This window comes from Magnolia sinica, chromosome 13 (assembly GCF_029962835.1).
Source record: "Magnolia sinica isolate HGM2019 chromosome 13, MsV1, whole genome shotgun sequence".
Lineage (NCBI taxonomy): Eukaryota > Viridiplantae > Streptophyta > Magnoliopsida > Magnoliales > Magnoliaceae > Magnolia > Magnolia sinica.
Genome location: NC_080585.1, coordinates 14,692,566 through 14,713,424, shown reverse-complemented (window position 1 = coordinate 14,713,424; position 20,859 = coordinate 14,692,566). Strand labels below are relative to the sequence as shown.

General features: G+C 38.9%; 2 protein-coding genes and 1 non-coding gene across 17 annotated transcripts in view; 1 reads left to right on the top strand and 2 right to left on the bottom strand.

Annotated features, from left to right (window-relative positions):
* Positions 1-341: 341 nt before the first annotated feature.
* Positions 342-12,101, bottom strand: LOC131222931 (uncharacterized protein C3F10.06c). 8 transcript variants are annotated; one of them, XM_058218181.1, is made up of 8 exons: positions 11,743-12,101; positions 9,329-9,486; positions 7,188-7,875; positions 6,263-6,366; positions 6,040-6,148; positions 5,863-5,922; positions 1,494-1,530; positions 342-1,181 (listed from the first exon to the last, which is right to left on the bottom strand). In XM_058218181.1, the coding sequence occupies exons 1-8, from the start codon at positions 12,023-12,025 to the stop codon at positions 1,031-1,033; spliced, it is 1,590 nt and encodes a 529-aa protein (XP_058074164.1). In that variant the 5' UTR covers positions 12,026-12,101; the 3' UTR covers positions 342-1,030. The 8 variants fall into 8 exon arrangements, 7 of the variants coding, with proteins under 7 accessions (XP_058074164.1, XP_058074167.1, XP_058074166.1 ...); XM_058218184.1 differs by having other exon boundaries at positions 9,329-9,481; positions 11,743-12,087; XR_009160231.1 differs by lacking the exon at positions 1,494-1,530 and adding an exon at positions 4,923-5,225 and having other exon boundaries at positions 1,047-1,181.
* On the top strand, positions 374-489 carry LOC131224576 (small nucleolar RNA Z278). Its single transcript, XR_009161049.1, has one exon. It is a non-coding gene; the product is annotated as a small nucleolar RNA Z278 (small nucleolar RNA).
* Positions 12,102-20,479: 8,378 nt separating the features above from the next.
* Positions 20,480-20,859, bottom strand: part of LOC131222929 (MMS19 nucleotide excision repair protein homolog) — a 29,188-nt gene continuing 28,808 nt past the window's right edge. For all 8 annotated transcript variants that reach the window (XM_058218178.1, XM_058218175.1, XM_058218176.1 and 5 more), the window contains one exon: positions 20,480-20,770. The gene's annotated coding sequence lies outside the window, so the exon portion shown is untranslated. The remainder of the gene's footprint in view (positions 20,771-20,859) is intronic.

Genomic DNA, 20,859 nt, shown 5'->3' with positions numbered 1-20,859 from the left:
ATGATAAAAAGAAAAAGGTCAATATTTGTCAGATTGGTGTAAGGACTTGGACCTAATGAAGTCTGGATCAATGGCTTAAACTAAGTACTCTAATGCAACTAGGAGTACTATAACTACCAGTGCTTTGAGAGCCCTGGGGCATTTTTTCAAACGGCTGCAATTTGCGAGCTACTTTCACATATCGAATACTGGGAAATAAGAAATAACCATTTGTATGGAATTTTCCTATTGATTAAGCTGAATGCTGACGATTCAAATCATCAATTCACAAATGGCAACTATTCTGTGCGTTTGGATGCTTTAACTGATCTGTTTCACAATTCATGATTTCATCGTTGAAGTGAAGGTGGAACAATAAGTTCCCAATAAAAATGCTGATGATGATGAATCCATGTTTTCTGAGGTGTAGTTAGTTTCAAGCTTCTGTCTTTAAAGGGAGAACCTACTTGAAACTGCTACATTCATATGAAATTACGGGATCTTTAAAAAAAATTCCAATAAAAACCCAAACACTGATTACAATTAAATGCGTTTCAAGTTGGAATCAAAATGATAGTAATCAAAACCAACCAGCTCCAAAACAGATGCAAGCTCATTTCTTCAAATAGGAAGTACAGAAGTCATTCTGCTCAATGCAAATACGGTGACTTTCAAACCATCCCTCTGCTGTGATGCATAGCTACATCTGGTTCATCACATGCGCCCTGTTTCGCCTGCCTTCCCACGCTCCAAAGGAACAAACAGGATAAATTATTTAGTTCCAAATTTGTTTTTGTTGCACTTTCCAAGACGGCCAACATAACTTGAGCCAGTTCAGCCTGGGTTGTTTCTGGATTTAGCAATTTGCCAAAACCAAGCTAAAAAAAAACGTGTAATTTCAGTTTCGGATCTTCAGAAGTTTCTCTTGCAAGTGCTTCTGTAACATGTGAAGAAATTAAGCATAGAGATCCGAGCACAGACTCCATCCACTTTCACATCTCCATTTCTCTAAGCGCTGATGGATGGCCAACATTAAGGAGAAGGAGAGATCTTATCTCTGGCAAGGAAACTGAAGACCTGCTTCAGATTGCCTCTTGATGGCCGAGCATTTATTGCAAATTTGCAGATAAATACCAGTCGCCGTCGCATCTCCCACTTTGTAATGCACGTCTCCTTGAAGGACTTGCCATTGTCGAAAGATCCTAAAGAGGAGATGGAAATTAGAATATACAAAAGTGAATAGAACCATTTTGCAACTTCTTCATAACTAGAAGGGGGAGAAACTAATTAGAAAGATCCAAAATATCAAAAAAGGGAACAAGACCCAGGGTAACAAACAACAAGAAGGTAGCAAGTGTAAGATCACGTGCAGTTATGAGCATGCACACGTGGCATAAATGAGCATGTGTTGGATTTGACTCCCAGATACTTTAAAACATGTGTATTCTCTGATTGTTTATGCTACTGGTAGAAATGTTTAGAGTGCATTTGGATGTGCAATTTAACAGAATTACACTTCTGCTCTGGCAGTTTTCATGTTGTTTTCGGCTCCTGCAGTTGAACCAGTCCCTGTATTAGTTTCTGCTGTTCTTTCAATAATATTTCTGATTACCAATCAAAGACAAAAAAACAAAGGAAAAAAAAAAGGGAGGAGAAGAAAGAAAGTAAGAAAACTACTTTGTTCAACTCACCATAGAGGAAATGGCAAAGGTGGGGATGGCATCGCTTCTATTATTAATGAAAATCAAACCCCTCACTACAACTGCATGTGTTTTCAGCTTGGATATGAGTAGTGGCAATTAGAGCTGGTCCATTATGAATACAGTAGGACTGCACCCATGATCCTCCTTCGCACATTTACTCTTTATAATATTGCAATTCGATTCAACTGAGCATCCAAATGCAACCCTAGTCTTAATTTATGAATATCAAATGAGCGATCAAGAACAGAATGGTACTCTGAACTGGATCAGACAATTTATGAACTGAAATTGCATAAGATCTAGACTACAAAACAGCATTCAGGACAAGCTAAAAAAGATTTGATTGAGTCTTAGATGCCAGATACTTCTATCTAGAAGATCATGCTTTAGGAACTGATCAGATTTGTGAATCGCTATTTACACATCAGGGGGTGTTCAAACTGAAAAAGGGTCTGGAAAACTAACACAACAGCTCACATAATACATAAATATGAATATAAATATGAACAAGAATGATCTACAACCAGTTGCATGTATACTTCACATGCAACTCACATGTGAAAGGTGAGCCTCATCATGGAGATTAGCTGGCAAAAAAATAGGGCTGGTTCACCAATCAGGCAGGTGTTCATTCCTCAGTATGAATTATGCATTTGTTTGTCCATGTGATGTGAGTAATGTGATGCGGTTGACTCCTCAATGGTTGACAGAAAATTAGAATACACAAAGATCGATCATAAATTGGGTTGCAACGTGGGCCGTTCTCAACCTGAACCCGACTGGCCCAGCCCAACCTCATGGTTGACAGAAAATTAGAATACATGAAGATTAATCATAAATAGGGTTGCAACTTGGGCTGTTCTCAACCTGAACCCAATTGGCCCAACCAAATCTCAAGAGATTGGTCCAGGTTGGGTTAAGGTTGGATATTTGTAACCTGATTTAAATTCAGGTCAGACCTGGGTTCATGTTGAAACAGAACCCGACCCAACTCCAAACTAGAAGCATTTTGGGTCATCTGATGGGAATTTGTCATATCAATGGTTTGGATCAAGTTTTCATTAACCAAATCCAGAAATTCATGTTGGCTCGAGTTGGGTTTTTGTTGGGTGATATGCAATTAAGTCGGCCTCAGGTTGAAAATCTAATCAGGTTGGTTTGGGTAGACAAGTTGTTTGGGTGGGGTTCCAGTAAAACCCAAACTGAGGCAAACTGACACAAGTTGCACCCTCGGCCAGATAGGGATCTTGGGCAAAAGATACAATTTTATCATTTCCATATGGGAAGTTCTTCGTTTCACAGGTATTTGGGTGATGGTGTAAGTTAGAGAAGAACCAAATGTGTATATGTAGAGAGCTTGGCATATAGCAAGTTTGAGTGGGAATAGAGGTATTGGGGCGTATGATCCAGTTTAGAAGGGGACTTCGATTTTGTTTACTGTATATATTGCTTTTGCTATGTGAGTTTATGTACACTTTTTGGGAAAGCTGTTTCCTTTCTCTTTTTTTCTTTCAGAACAAGCAACTGGGGAGTCTATTAATTAGGAAGAAAGGAATGAATTCCCAAGACAAGAGGAGCAACCAGCACCCTCAGTTGCTAAAGATAGTGCTTCTACATTGGACTATGCTCTTACATGAGTAAACAAAATGTTTAATCTAGAACCTAGAGCCCTAATATCATTGAAGATAAAGCAAAGACCCTGTTGGCTAGCCCTGACTCAGCCCAATAACTGACCAAAGCCGATTGACCTTCAACAATAATTGGGGTGGTGTTACCCTCGTCTAGAAGGCAAAAAGCTTCTCTAACAGCTTTGGCCTCTGCTTGTACCAGAGGGCATCGAGGTGTCAGGCCTAAAAAGGACAGCAGCACCTGGCCCTCTGGTTCCTCAATTATTCCCCAATGCCCACAGTCAGCTGCAGACCATTGGACACAGATTTATCTTCCATGAACCCACAAGGGGAGGACACCAACTGCACAAAGACCTTGACATGCACGGACCAACCACCTTTGAAACTCATTCCTCAATGACTGCGAACAACCTCAAGTTGATAAACGCCTTACAGTTAGTGGCCCAATCAAACAGGGAACTCTCTATTCTGTTAATCAGGGCCTCTCCCATCAACTGGGATTCATTGAACAAGCAATTATTCCTCTCCTTCCATCTCCCAGAAAATAGCATATGACAGAAAATCCCACGGTTCCCTGCCTTCTTACTAAAACAGACCTCTGCCCATGTGAGTTAACTCTTCCCAATGTATTGGCTCAAGACCCACCTGATGTGGAACCTTTTCAGTAACTGACTCCACGCCCTTGCGACCACCAAGCAGTGAAGGAACTGGTGGTTACCTATTTCCTCACTTTCCTTGCACATGATACACCTATTAAGAATAACCGTGCCTACACCTATTAAGAATACCGCGCCTCTTCGCTGAAGTTTATCAACTGTGAGAACTATACTGTGTGCTACTAACCACATGAAAGCAATGACTCTCGGCAAGGTGGCCGATTTCCAACGATCACAGTGGAAGGAATCATAGTCAAGGAAGGGAAGTTGCAGAAATAAGACTTAGCTGAGAACATGCCTGACACCTCATGTATTCATATTCTGGTGTCCTCCACGTTTCTGTCCAGCCGAACCTACTCCAGCAAGCACAACAACTGCTGCAACTCTTCCTCCCTCCTTGAGATTTCTTCCCTATCTGATGTCCCAAATCTGCCTACCCTCAAACCATTCCATGCATTCACTAACCGCTGTTTCCTTTCTTCTGGCTATTCTGTAGTCTTGGAAAACTGCCAGCTAGAGAGCCCTCACCCAAACCTCTCAGACTCCCTGGTTTGCCATAAATCTTAGCCCCTCTGCTAGAACCTTTCCCCACACCTTGCGGCGCTTGTCTCTCCACCCCGAACCTCCACCACCCAGAAGACTCCAATTGCGCTCTCTTACCTTTCCTACCCCTATTCCCCCATCCTTCGATATGAGGAAGAACTTCAACCTTATGCTTATTTAGTATTTCATAGCATGATCCCTTGCCCTGTAATTGATTACCCTATTTAGGGCAAGGCTTAGAACAATAATGCCAACCATTACTGCTAAAGCTACAGTTCGATTATCGGGTTTGAGCTGGAGAGGATCAAAGACTTCTGGTTTCGTGAACATGTCCATAACTTTATCATGGATATGATTTGGATGAATACACGGGAAGCCCAGATTCCTCATTTTTGCACATCTTTCCACTTTACCAGATGATATTTCTGCATCTTTGTTGAGTCACCCCATAGAGAAAGAAGTCTTGCCCTCCTGCTAGAACCTTTCCCTACACCTTGCAGCGCTTGTTCTCCACCCCGAACCTCACCATTTGCAAAGAAGGCTCCAATTGCACTTTATCCTGCCTACCCACATTCCCCCTTCCTTGTATTTTGCACACCTTTCCACTTAAAGAGATGATATTTCGGCATCTTTGTCGAGTCACCCCATAGAGATGGAAGTCTCTCTGGATTATTTTTTTTTCTTTTCTTTTTTCCAAATTCTTTCTCCCACAGCCCCTGTATTTCGAAAAAGGAGAAAAGTACACAGGTAAAGTCATATCTTCTTCTTCTAATAACTTCTTTTTCACCAAATATTAGATTCTAATAACTTCTCTCCTGCCAATATTAGATTCATGATATTAGACTCTAACATTTGATTCTTAGTGATTTCTTCTTTGACAGGGATTTTTTTTTTCTTTTTTTTTCACACACGCACACACACCCCACACACTCACACTAGAGGAATTTCACCACCTATGGGTACTCGAACCCTTGACCAGGAGTTGAAACTCCTGAGAGTCTACCACCCCAGCAAGAGTAAGGACCCCTTCTTTGACAGTTAAAAGGCTAGTAAAGTATAACACAAAACTGTTCTTACATTTTTATTTTTTTTAATTATTATTATTATTTTGAAGGATAATACTGTTTTTACAATTCTCAACTGCATAACTTTGGACTTAATCATGACTGAAGCATTCCTCACGTTCAAGGTAGGTGCTTAGTGGTATCACATCCGTGCAAGATAGGCAAGTTCACAGATTTGAGTATAAATCTGTCTCCATCCAATTACATGAAAAACTATAGGAAGACGCCAAATATTATGGTTTTATACTTTATAGGCATAAATAGGCATAACCACAGAACACCGTATTACCTCCATCATTATATAAGGACGTTAAGATTGCAAGAGAGACACAGATACTAATATCTTCCCCTGCAAACAGAAGTCATAAGATATCTTAGTACAAACAGTTAGCACCTGTATATTACTATGTAGGTCAATGTGATATCAAAAATCAGCCGGGCGTTATGCATAAATTATTTGCCTTACCATTATGACAGCAGACCAAGAGCTTCTTCTCTCTGGTCAAATGCATCTTTGCAAAGTTAACTGCTAAAGGAAGATTATTTAGCAAGGAAAACCGATTTACTTTTGAGGCCTGTCCAAAAACAACCAGACAGTAAATATATATAACATATATAACATTGTCTGCAAATAAGTGATAACCATTATAAGAACCAAACAAACCATTTTGTATTTGCTACATACGCACCACTATAGGTAGATGCAAATAAGCATCAGGGCTTGGAAAACGGATTGATGCTGACTCACTGTCACAATTCAATATGCAATCAATATCATTGGGCGCATCTGTAACTGTGTGAAAAAATAGGTGAGTAAGCTATGTGCATGAGAAATAACAATTGAAATCACAGTTATGAAAAATGACCACATGCCCCTGAATGGATGGTAGGTTACCGTCCACTCCTAGCCCCTAGCACATGTGGGCATGAAATCCAAGCCACACAAAAGTTAGGCCCTGAAGATCACCAAGCATGAAAATCAAGCCAGTCAACCATTAGGCAGGCTAATCATTACCAAAATAATGAACAGTTTAAATCAAACCTGCTAACAGTTTGCTCCAATGTACATAAGCTTGCCTGATGACTGGACTGGCTTGATTTTTATGGCCAGTGAACTTCATGGTGGGACCATGTTTTTCCATGGCTCAGATGTTAAACACACTTCATGCGTTGATGCAATATATTACCAACCACAAGAATGATAAAAGCAAGTTGTCAAGTCGTCAAACAGTGTAATGGGAAAAAAGAACTGAACCAAGCCATTTTTTACTTTGCTTTGGAGAAAAAACAGGTGGTGGCCCCACATCTTAACCATTTTAATGGAAAACTGTATGTCTTTTCAATCAATTAACAAGGAAAAATAGAAGTCCTGCAGAACTCAAAAGACATGCAATCCAACATAACATAATCAATAAACATCTATGAAAATCTGAAAAGACACATTACAGGCATTAAAGAAAATATGCCCGGGAGTTGCTAAAAATATTTTGAATCATGTGTGCATAAACATAGCATTACAGGCATTTAAGGAAATATGTCTGGCAGTAAAAACAAATCAACTTCATGTAGATGGATAACTTCAGTCATTTCAGCAAAACTAGGAAATCAGCATACCATGTTGAGTTGTGCCCACTGCAAGATTAGTTGAACCCAGCCAAGAAAATAAACACTGTTCACCAAAAGATCGTTCAGACGTCAAGAATGAAGGATAAATATTAGATTCTTCACTAAAAGTATCACCACTAATTGCCGATATTTTGTGAGGCTTGATTATAACTTGAGGAGCACTCTCTCCCCTTTGAGCACGGTAAACCCTGTCCTTTTCAACAATTTCAGCTACTCTTTGATTACACAAATCAGGCCCTGCATTGATGAGATCAAATGCATTCTTCCAGAAGAGGTGAGGTGGCAGTCCCCTGGCCCAGCTTTCTTCATCATCTCCTGCTCCAGATATATAATGCCAGCTAAACTCTGCGATGGTCCTTTGCTGTATCATGCCGTTTGAGGAAGAGGCAGAAACAAGTATGACAGGTGTGAAATCCCAAGAATCACAATCAGGTACTTCATTCAACCAGATGACAGTTTTTGGTGAAATCCATAGTGTACGTAGGGGCTTTCTCAGGGATAATGCAAGAGAAGCAATGTCTGTACCAGTTGCTTCCAACTGTTTCGTCCATTCCTCAAGGTGATCCTCAATAGCTGCTTTCTCCATTTTGGAGACCCAAAGAGGGAGATGCAAGGAACAATCCCAATCAAGAGAGAGATGCCCTGCATGGGCAGCTTCATGAGAAGTATTTAACTCCTGTTAAAAAATATGAATATCAGATACTTCAATGAATTCATGCATATATGTTATGTGTATATTTATGCATGTCAATACAGTTGCAACAACAAAATTACGAAGGAATAGAATTCTTGTGTACGCTAATGTGCAGTTCTTCCATCTTTAAAATAAATAAAATGTGCAGTTCTTCCAGGTTAACACACCCACAAGAAGTTCAAGATGACGAATTACAGGTACAGAGATAAGATAGCGACCCAGATGTGGATACCACAGATTCTCAATATCACTATTGGCATTGAAATCTATGATACAATGACATTGAAGGGCGGGTCCCATATAAAGGGTACCTTCTACACTTCTACTGAGAAGTTGAAGCCTTCTGCCAGCTGGGAAGTTTGATAGCGGTTGTTAGCAGCATTGACCAGCTGGCTTAGGAGTGTTTCTAGAGACAATGGTAAAGATGCTGCATATACAGGACTATTGGCTACTAGAAATACCATGACAGCCAAGATATACCCTTTGCTTGATGGCTTGAGGATTTTCTTTTGTTAGTTTTCTGGCCTTGTTAGAGTGGAATGGCCAACCCCAATTAGTTGGGACAAGGCTTAGATGATGATGATGATAACGACAACGACGACAACGACAATGATGATGATGATGATGATGGTGATGATGAGTTTTCTAGCCAGATTGTGGTGAAAGAGAAGTTATTCAACAATATCCAATATGCAAGTTGAGATGGTCCCAATTCCAAGGAGGCTTTTAACAAGTTATGGAAGATATGAAATCTAAGGGAGTTAATGGACACCACATTCCATCAGGTTCTGAGAGAGGCCAATGAGACTTCAGGTTCACTCAGTGGGGATGATGTGATAAGAGTATCTATTTGCTGTTAACTCCTTTACCTTTTTTCTCCTGATAAATGATTACTTCCATTGAAAAGCTAAGACTCAATTCTTGTGTTTTGGTGTTTTTATTTTGGATAATAAAAGCAATGATATGGAACATTAGGGAAGTGAGTAGCAGCAAAAGATAATGCTAATAAACATATCATAAAGGCAGGTTAAACAATATCCAAAATATCAAATATTTGCATCCCATTTTTATCGGCAAATATTTGCATATATTGCATCAAAACATCATGTATACATTTTTATAAATTATAAACGTCGATGACTTGATGCAACCAACTGCGGGCTCTTATTTACTGACAAGTACTATTTGCAAAATCACAGCTCCTTAGATGAGATCATCATGTGATTTTGTAAGAAAAAGCTATAACAATTATAATAAAATAAAACATATGATATGCGTATATTAGGAATGAGAGAACTGTAAATGTTGTACTTGCTCAAGTATGTTAGTATATTGGTATCCTTTTGAGCACAGCCCTATTCTAATAGGCAGTCATGCATTGATAGAGCATAACAACTACATAACGAATAATGACTTTATCTTCTTTATTACTCACCTCTTCTCTCCTTGGACCATTTTCTGCAATCTTTTGAAGATGATTCTTGATTGCCCGATTCAACACGCAAGCCCAAATGGGTATTGTCTTTGACATGCTATCTGGAAATCGCTTCCCTTTGCGTGTAGAATCAACAATTATGCAACCTCCTTTCTGCCCTAGCCACAAAAAAAAAATAAAAAAAATACACCCAATGGTAGAAGTATTATCGCACAAGAGAAATGAAAGCAGCCATAAAAACAATACGGTGCAGTAACGCATGTTCTTTTTCAACACTAAGCGCCCATAGGTTTCCTCCCCTAATGAAATTCAACAAATCTTAGATTTGTTACAGATTGAGTGGAGCTTTACTAAGCGCATAAGCATACGCAATAAAGCTCATATACATGCCATGCATGTGCCAGCATGGCACATAGGTGCGAAATCCAATCCACCGATCAAGCTGGTCCAACCTTCTACATGTTTTCCGAAAAATAAATCCAGTCCACTCAGCATGTCAGCCCTAGTATTGGAAACAGGTGGATGGGTTAGAAAACTCTAGCCAAAGTTTTTCAAAGCCATACATCTGTTTTAAAGCTGTGGCCCACCTGATCAACTTGATTCTTGGTCTAGGGCATAAATATGATGGTTCCCTTCTGATCAAGGTCTTCAAAAATAGTTACGTAATGGGCATTACGGCCATTATGTAATGATAAAAGTGGGAACCGTTATGTGTTCGTAACAGCCGTAACAGAAGAAAAAACTGCCCCATTAGCCATAATGCCCATTACGGGGCCAATATAGGTTTTTTATCCAAAAAAGAAAAGGCCGTAATGGCCATTGCGAACAGTAATGGAGGTGGCCTACCGTTATTGAATACCTTGTTTCTGATTGATGGATTGGAACTTGGATCTATAGCGACATGCTGGCAGGTGTGGAATGTACATAGCTTTATTGCTCACACATGTGCTTAGCAAAGCTCAATTGAGTTATAATATAACTTCCAAATTATCCACCAAAAAGGTCTTTAGAGGGCATTTTTTGTTAACTATTTCTTGCCATAGTAGCCATAGGAAATTGAAGCTAATATCTCTGCTATTTTTCTTAGTAAAGTTAGCCATACTTCGCAAGTGGAGCTTGAGGGAAAATTGGAAAATGTTTACCATTATGGTCAAGACACACCATTGCAGTATAAAGAGTGTAGTGATATTCCTTAATCTGAGTAGGAGTGTTTAAACTTTGAGAAGTAGTTGCATACTTGCATTGCCAGGCCATTTTTTGGGGGAAGGCTTGCAAGGGCAACTCATACTGTTGCATTTGTGAGAATTTGTTATTTCTTTCAGTCAGCTTTTCAGCATGGTGCTTTTTCTTTGAAGCAATCCAGCTTTGCAAGCACGCCATCCTAGATTGGGTCCCACTTGACACATGTGGGATAGCTTCTATTAGCAGTTAGTGCATATGTGGGGCCCCCTCTATCACATGCATACTTTAACTAGGAAAGTTATGGTAATTATAACTCTTTTACATCTTCTTTATTTTTAGAAGACCTTAATTTACTTCTAGTCAGAATCAACCAGAGAAACTCTACAGGTAATTAGGCACTCTATAAATATGGCTATGAATCCCGGTTTGCCTAGGCGAGCAATTCCTGACTCCACATATTCTTCCTCCTATTTTCTTCTAGGGTAGACAACCTGCCATTCATCTCACTATGTGCTTACCAAATAACCCAAACCGTTCCATCAATAGTTGTATGGCTCTCATGACATCACTCTTAGGGCTGCAACTTGGGTCCGGGTCAACCCAACCCAAGTTCAGGTTGGGTTCAGGTTGGAAAATGTCAATCCAACTTGAAATTGTGTTGGGTTTGGGTTGAACAATTGCAAGTCAGGTTGGGAATAGTCACATGTATTTGGGTCTGGTTGGGTCAAGTAGAGAGGAATTTGGGTTGGGTCCAAGCTGGGCACCTCAAGTCGGAATTCAGGTCAGGTCGGGTTGCGGATTGGGGTCTCTTGAGGTCAGGTCAAGCTTGGGTTGACCCTCAAACCTACCCAACCCGCCTGAGTTGCACCCCTAATCACTCTAGTTTCCTCTAACCATCTTAGGACTGATTACAGGAAGCCCAGATGTTTGTGGGCATAAAATCATCATGATAACTTTAAAATAAATAATATTTATAAATTTAAAATAAAATAAAAAAATAAAAAAATAAAAAACATGTGTATGGCCAAGGCCATATTCATAGAATCTCATATAAGTTTTCTCTTATAACTCATTCTCTATTTCCAAGTTATACATAAGGATCTTCTAATCTAAGAAATAACAAATGAATAAAAGATAGAAGAACACAAACGTCCAAAAACAAATAGAACACTGCAATTAAAAGTGCTAATGAGAAAAAATGAGAAAAAGGAGGGATTGGAATTCGCGTATACCGGCGAGCTGGGCGACATGAAGATTGAGTCGAGATGTGCTGAAAGACCAGTTATTGCAGTGTCCGTCCGTGGATTTGAAGTAGCAAGTGGAATCGAAGCAAGAAGAGTACCAGAGGCCGCAGCGGAGGTTGGCGAAGAGCGGAAGCTCTCGCCACAGCTCAGCAATCTCGGCGACGAAGATGGAGTCTTCGTAGATGGATCGGAGAGCATTGTAGAGGGAGTTCTCCTTCCTTTTGATGCTTCTGGAAGCTCTGTAGATACTCATCCGCTCCTCTTCGGCCATGGCGGGAAAGGTTTCAGGAAAGGGTTTCTCTGTTTTCCTTTTCTTTTTTTTCGGCGGAGAAGAAGGGGGGCGGATTAGATACTAACAAGATCTGTAGCCAAATCCCTACTGAAGTGACGTCACCCAGCTCTGTGGACCCACCATGATGCATGTGTTGTATTCATACCGTCCATCAATTTGGAGAGATCGTTTTATTGCATGATATAAATTATGAGATAGATCTAAAATTCAAATGGACCCCACCATAGAAAAAGTAGGTACAGGGACGTCCACCGTCCAAGACTTCTTAGGCCATAGAAGTTTTCGATCAAGTTTATATTTTTGTTTTCACTTCATCAATTTCTGCGTTAACATCAGGGTGGCATTATTAATGTTTCAACGGTTGGTGTGACTGATCTTACGTTTTTCTATTGTGGGTCCACTTGAACTTTAGAACTATCTCTTTTTTTTTTCTTTTTTTTTTCATGCTATAAAACTATCTGTACAAACGGTTGGACGGTATAAATACAGTACATGCTATATAGTGGGTCCACAGAGCTTGGTGACTGTCACTTCAGTAGCAATTTGGCTACTGAACTTGTCAGTACGTAATCGCCCCCGAGAAGGAGAGTGTGCGGAGAACAGGGCGTATTTGGTTTTCAGTTTCAATGGTTAGTTGCTGGAATCAGAAACAGGTAACGATTATTTAGGGCGTGGTTGGGAGCATGGATTTGTAATCATCGTAGATTTGGAATCCTTAGCCATCCTCTCTAATCCAAAAGTAACAATGCATAGTATATTTATAGGAGTTTAAATTTAATTACTAAATCAATTTTAATATTTTTAATTAGCGTATGCTTGGTACAATGGTTGTAATAAGTTGGTCCAAAATATTTACTTTGCCTAAAAATGATAAAATTTCACATCTTGAATGAGTTACAAGCAAAGGATTACATCCGAGTGACTAACCAACTATTTTTAACTATTGATTTACATGGACAATGTTTGGCCGACACAGATTATATTATTAAAGTAGTTATAGTGATGCAGTTGATGATATAATTGTTTTACGATATTATCAGTGGGCCATGCATCTCATAAATTAGCAGTCTAGTGACACCCATGTTACACATGCAAACTCTTGAAATGATTTTAAATGTAATCCAAGCTTCCACCTTGGATTTCAAATCCCCTCCTTGAGGGCGTGTTTGGGCCGTGGGATTAGGTGGGATGGGATTCATCTAGTCCTGTGCCAATTCCACTCCATGTTTGGAAGAATGGAAATGCTTGGAATTAGATTAGATGGAATTGCATTGGCTTCGGTGCCAATTTCATTCAATGTTAGCAAGTTGCGTAGGTCCCGCCATGATGTGTGGGCTAATATCCACACCGTCCACCCATTTTTCGAGATTATTTTAGAGCATGGGCTAAAAAATCAGGTAAATCTAAAGCTCAAGTGGACCCCACCATAGAAAGCAACAGGGATTAAATACTCACCGTTGAAAACTTCTTTGGGGCCACATAAGTTTTGGATCTACCTCATTTTTAGGCCCATGCCATAAAATGAGGTTACAAAACAAATGAAAAGTTTATATATAACATATGTGTGTTATTCCCAGTAATTTCAAATGATGTTGGGTATATCCATTTAATGTACCACCATATTACCAATAAAGCATGGCATTAATCTTATCCCATGCCAAAAGGGGACAATCCCTGCCATGGGTAATAATTATGTTTTTTGAATCTCATCCCACCTAATCCCTTCTAATCCCACCGCCCAAACAAACCCTAAATGGTAAGGAATTGCATTAGATAGAAGTAAGGCAGTTGCACAGTAATTAGGGCTGTTTGGTCGTTTAGGATTAGGTGGGATGGGATTCAGAAAACATAATTATTACCCATGGCAGGGATTGTCCCCTATTGCCATGGGATAAAATTAATGTCATGCTTTGTTGATAATACGATGGTGGATTGAATGGATATACCCACCATCATTTGAAATTACTTAGAATAACAAAAATGTTTTATATCTAAACTATTTATTTGTTTTGTAACCTCATTTTATGGCATGGGCCTAAAAATGAGGTAGAACCAAAACTTATGTGGCCCCAAAGAAGTTTTCAACGGTAAATATTCAATTCCCATTGCTTTCTATGGTGGGGTCTGCTTGAGCTTTAGATTTACCTGATTTTTTGGCCCATGCTGTAAAATAATCTTGATAAATGGGTGGACGGTGTGGATATAGCCCACACATCATGGTGGGACCTACACAACTTCCCAAACATTGAGTGAAATTGGCACAAGACCCAGTGCAATTCCATTTAATGTAATTCCAAGCTTTTCCATTCTTTCCAAACATGGAGTGAAATTGGCACGGGACCGGATGAATCCCATCCCACCTAATCCCTTCTAATCCCACTGCCCAAACAGACCCTGAGGGTATTGGGAAGCCCATAGATTTAAATGGGTGTTTGCCGCATGGCATTGGGAAGGATTCAGTGGGATGAGATTCAAAAAACATAATTATTACACATACCAGGGACCATCCCTGTTACCAAGGGATAAGCTTAATTCCATGCTATGTTTATAATATGGTGGTACATTGAATGGATATACCCACCATCATTTGAAACTATTGAGAATAACAGGTGTTATATCCAAATTGTTAATCTATTTTGTAACCTCATTATATGGCATGGGCCTAAAAATGAGGGAGATCTAAAACTTATGTGGCCCCAAAGAAGTTTTCAACGGTAGGTATTCAATCCCCTCTACTTTCTATGGTAGAGTCCAATTGAGCTTTAGATCTACCTGTTTTTTTGGCCCATGCTCTAAAATGATCTCGAAAAATGGGTAGACAGTGTAGATATTGCCCACACAGCATGGTGGGACCTACACAACTTGCTAACATTGAGTGAAATTGGCATGAGACCCAATGTAATTCCATCTAATCTAATTCCAAGCTTTTACATTCTTCCCAAACATTGAGTGAAATTGGCATGGGACAAAATGTAATTTCATCCCACCTAATCCCATCTAATACCATGATCCAAATGTTGGCACCAAATATATCAAGGGATTTGAAATCCCCTCAAAATTATGGTGCCAAATGACCCCTCACCACTATAATTATATGGTGAAATCGCTAAGTAACTTAACTGAGACAAGTAACTTTACGTTAAGTTCAATTATAAGTAACCTTTTTACTTAAAGAAAACTAATCACTTCAACTTAATAAGTAGAGACCAAGATAAGCTACTTGGGGCAAAAGTAGCTCATCTTAAGTAACTTATGATCCAAATGCCTCTTAAATTTGGTTGCAATGATTAGTTTGCTATTATTGTTTCTTTAAGAAGATTCACTATAAAAATAATAATTTTATATGTAAAAATATAATTATTATAATTTATTATATTACTTTCTTTCATAAGTGTATTTAGCCCTAGATTTACAAGCTATAATTCATGTATTAAAAAGTAAATAAGCAATCATTATTATTTTAAAGTATTTGTTTAAACTGAATTGCAACTCATAAATCAAGAGTTAAATACGATTGCAAGAAAAATAGATTAAATAAATTGTAATCATTACATTCACCGGGGAAACAACAATATCACAAAATTATCATCATAGTCAAAACACAATTACAAAAGTAAATAATTATTATCTATTTATGAACATTTAGTATTGTAATTAGAAAACCAAATAAGTCATAGATGACCCCAGCCATATCAAATAATCAACTATATAACAAGCGTTCATCACATAGTTTAGACTCATCCGATAGACAACATGGATATCATGCATACATTGCCACACTAAAGTCATTCTCTTCTCCTCTGTAACAAAAAAATATATATATTTTTTCCACTGCAGACAAAAGAAAGAGTGATGAGCTAAAAAGTTTTTAATGGTGGGTATTCGATTACCAAAATTTATCGTAATATTGTTCATTCGAGACAAGGAGGAGCAATTCGAGAGTATACTATCGCGCGATCACACAAGCTTGCTCTCGTTTCTAGCATCGAGCGATTATGCAAAAACGGTCATAAATCCCTCGTTACAACTCTGATCGAAGTGATCTTATGCACGTTGGAAAGAAAATTTGATGAGCTTTAAAATGAATTTATAATCACTTCATTTGGAGACCATTTGAACATCTAAAAGTGGATCCAAAGTCTATGCTGATGTTAGTTATGCTCGCGCGATTGACCGAGAGTTATGAATTTTGACCCAACTTTGAAATACCATAACTCCCTCGTTACAACTTTGATTGGAGTGATCTTATATTCATTAGAAAAGTAATTCAACGAACTTTCAAATAGATTTAAAATCTTCATTTTGGACACCATTTGAACATTCAAAAGTAGGACCAAAGTCCATGGTAACGCTAGTTGCGTTTGCATGATCGCCTGAAATATCATAACCCCTTCATTACAGCCCTAATCAAAGTAATTGTGTACTCGTTAGAAAGGTAATTCAATGAACTTTCAAATATATTTCGAATCATCTCATTTTGAATACCATTTAAACATCCAAAAGTGGGCCCAAAGTTTATGATAACTTTAGTTGCACTCATGTGATTACCCGAAAGTTTTTTTTATTTTGACCCAGCTTTAAAATGTCATAACTCCCTCATTACAACTCTATTTAGAGTGATCTTATGCTCATTAGAAAGGTAATTTGATAAAATTTCAAATAAATTTAGAATTATCTCATTTTGATATCACTTTTCCAAAAGTGAACCCAAAGTCCATATGATGCTGGTCACACTAGTGTGATTGCTTGAGAGTTCTAAATTTTGAACCAACTTTAAAATGTCATAACTCCTTCATTACAGTTACAATCGGAGTGATCTTGTACTTATTAGAAAGGTAATTTGACGATTTTTTAAATAATTTAAAATTATCTTAGTTGAAGATCATTTGAGCATCCAAAAGATTGCTCAATCTTTATATTCGTCCAATTCTAAATAATCAGACGATCTTTACTCACTTTCGTTTCTGGCAACGTGCAATCATACAAAAATGGTCATAACTCTCTCATCACAGCTTCGATAAGAGCAATCTTGTGCTCATTGGAAAGGTAATTCGATGGACTTTTAAATGAATTTGGAATCATCTCTATTAGACACCATTTGAATATTCAAAAGTAGGCCCAACGTAATCATATTCACTCTCATTTTCAGTTGTTTGCGGTCTAAAAGAACGATCATAACTCCCTCGTTTTGGGTCGAATTAAGGTGATATTGCACTCATTAGAAGATAATTTGGTAAGCTTTAATATAGAATTAAAATTTATTTGGATACCGTTTTCCTATTCAAAAGTGGGCCTAAAGTTTATGATGTCGTCAGATTCTATTTGCACTCATTTTTCGGCATCAAGTGACCCACAAAAACGGCCACAGCTCCCTTATTTTTTGTTGTTTCTTTTCTTTCATTCTATCTATTTCTTGGCAAAAGGTTCGTTTATGCAAAAAAAAAAAATTGAATAAAGAAGAAAGAGAACCCATTTTCTGAGGAGAGTTGATTAGATGGAGTGCCGATTTCGCCCAAGGCGATGCGCCTCTTATCATGGGGTCAACTTTGATATAATTGTTTTATATCCACACGGTGCATCCGTTTTGCCATATCATTTTAGGCTACGGGCTTAAAAATGAAGCATATCCAAATCTTATGTTGGACCATACTATAAGAAACAATGGTGATTGAACATCCCACCATTTTTACTTCATAAGCCCACCGTAATGTTTCCTTGATGTTTATTTGCCATCCAACCTATTTTAAAAGGTCACATCAACCTAGATAAAGGGAAAACACAAATATCAGCTTCTTTCAAAGCTTTTATAGCCCCTTGTTAATGGTTAATCTCTATTGTTTCCTATGGCATGGTCTACTTAAGACTTAGATCTACTTTTTTAGGCTTGTGCCCTAAAATGATATTGAAAAATGCATGAACGGCATGGATATAGAATTCATGCATCAAAGTGGGTCCCACGGTAAGGGTCAGACTATCCTAGGTGAGGCTAGGGCCGCACTAATCTGTTCCATTTTCTGTGATGCATAAGAAATTTAAAAAGTTAATAGAAAAAAAAAAGGGGTATATAGATAGAAAATTTATCATAAATTAATGACAAAAGAAAGTACTATCATACATATATTTGAAAAAATACTCAAAAGTAATTTCATCTAGAAGAAAAATGAAGCCAATGCACGAACATATAAAAAACTAAAGTTTTGAAAAATGTGATATTTTAGCCCTCACACGATACGATGTGTATATATATATATGTATAGATGAGCCTACAACATTGACCACTACCGGCCTCGCCGGGTAGGGTAAAGACTACCAAATCCGAGAATTGCGTGGGATTGCTTGCGACAGTGTCCTATGAAGTGCCCATGGTCAGAAGTACGTGGATTCACCGTGATTTTTGTGAGAAATCCAACCAGTCCATTCGTAGTGTCAAATCATGTTAGGGTATGAGCCGAAAAATGAAGTTGGTCCAAAGCTCAAGTGGACCAGATCAATGTATCGATCAGGTCGACCAAGACACTGACATTGTCTCCATTAATTTCCACACGTTTTATCTCACTGCATATTTAACTGTTAACTGTTCTTGTTATCTACCTCACTTTAATGGCTACTGATCAGACGGAGAGCGTGCTCTACCATACAATATAACATATCATTCCCCAACTAGTAATACCCGGGAAGAGGGACGTGGCTTCGGTGGATCCCTGACTATGGGCCCAACGTGATGTATGTGCCTTACATCCCCGCCGTCCATCCGTTTTGACAGCTCATTTTAGGGCATAAACCAAAAAGTGAAGTGGATACAAATCCCAGCTAGACCACACCACAGGAAACAATGATGATTGAATACTTGCCATTAAAAGTTTCTTGGGGCCCACCGTAATGTTTATGTTCCATCCAGCCTGTTGATAGGGTAACAAAGACCTGGATAAAGGAATTGCACAAATATCAGCGTGATCCAAAACTTTTGTGGCCCACAAGAAGTTTTTAGTGGTCAATCACCCCTATCCTGCGGTATGGTCCACCTGAGATTTGTTTCCGCTTTGTTTTTTGGTCATGCCCTAAAATGAGCTGTCAAAACAGATTGACGGCGTTGATGTAAGGCAGATACATCACGGTGGGCTCCACAGTTAGGAATCCACCTCAGCTGCGGCAAAGAGTGATGGTTGCCACGCAGCATACATGTGAGTTAAATATAACCGTCCAAATCGTGGGTCCCAGTTTTGATGGCTTATAAACCGATAAATTACCGTTACTGATGAGGTTCGCCAAATGAATGGTCTTCATCACCAAAGATAGGGCCCGAACGCGAAGGATTAAATAATAATAATAATTTGTTCAAGCATTAGAAATAAGGAAAATGGTAATCGAGTACACATGAGGCAAGCCAGCATGGGAGGATCATTTCAGGAAAGTGGGGGCCCTGCTGAAAGTCTGTGAGAAAGAGTGGGCCCTCAAGATCTGACGATCAATACAATATAGGACCTCCATGAAGTCAATGATGAACGGTCTAGGTCTAGCAATCCACCTAACCACTACTGGAGCAGATGGGTTTAATCACCCCTTTGATTCTACAATATAAATGGCCTCAGATTACGTTATATTGTTTAGATCATTTAAAGGACAAGTTAGATCAACAAATATTAATCTCCCAATCATTCACTATAGAAACTCTTCCTTAGGGAAAGGCCAGGAGTTTGGATGAGAATAGAGATTATTCCATCTAAATCTTCATTTAGAGTTGAATTTGTAAGTTAACTTTACCTCAAAGAAATAAAAAGAAATAACTAAAAGAGGATGCGGGACCCACCCACTAGTGATTGCCCATAAGTGAGCCCCACGGGCTTATGTCCAGCACCTTCGACATGCATATGCTGTGTACTCCCATGTGACCAAAAGCAAGGCCCTTGATCCTAAATCCCCTCAATGCTTGATTGGACTGGAGAGGGCCACCGTTGATTTTTAACGGCCCCATATGTAACGGCCCCATATGTGATTCAAGTGGGTCACACCAAGGGGAACAATTTGGAGGGTGTGCTTCTCCCTTTACACTGTTTCCAACTGTGTGGTCTACTTGAACGATGCATGGGGCTAATTTCCGAGACCTGGGTCTAATATGGGCTGACACACCTGATGGTCAGGGTGGATTTCACATTAACACTGCAGTGGGGCCCACCTGAGACACCAACTCCTTTCCAAAGTGTCTCTGAACATTTATTAAATACAAGGGTGCGTTTGGATGTCAATCAGATCTATGCAACAGATATCGCATTCCAGTTGTCCTCACCAGTTTTCCTGCTACAGAGCACAACTCCATGTCTTCTTTTTTTTTTTTTTTAGTATTATTCTTTTCCACTCTCTGTTGCAAATTACCAGGACAAACATGGAAGGCTGGAAAAAAAATGATAACATTTAGGACATCCAAGTACAGACTAATTCAAAAGAACTAAGGAAGTCCAATGCATTTACCAGCAGAACATTTTTCCAACTATGACAAGATAATTTCCAAAGAAATGCAAATGATACAAAAGAGGCCAAGCTAAACCAAGCTTCCATGGGCACCAACTAAGTGCACCTCAACACTACATGACCTAGTCCTTTGTGTTTGAACTTTGAACTTTACAGAAAATATGGTTCTTCAGCTCCCTCTTGCCGCCATCATGTCCTATTTACAGTTCAGCCGTTGCGAGTTGATTACTGTAGGATGCTGGGCTGAATTCTACCACCCTGAAAAAAGTGGAAACTTCTAAGTAACGTCACAACGTAAAGCGGGTTTCTTGCCTCAACAACGTTCTGAAAGATGGAAGGCGTCTTTG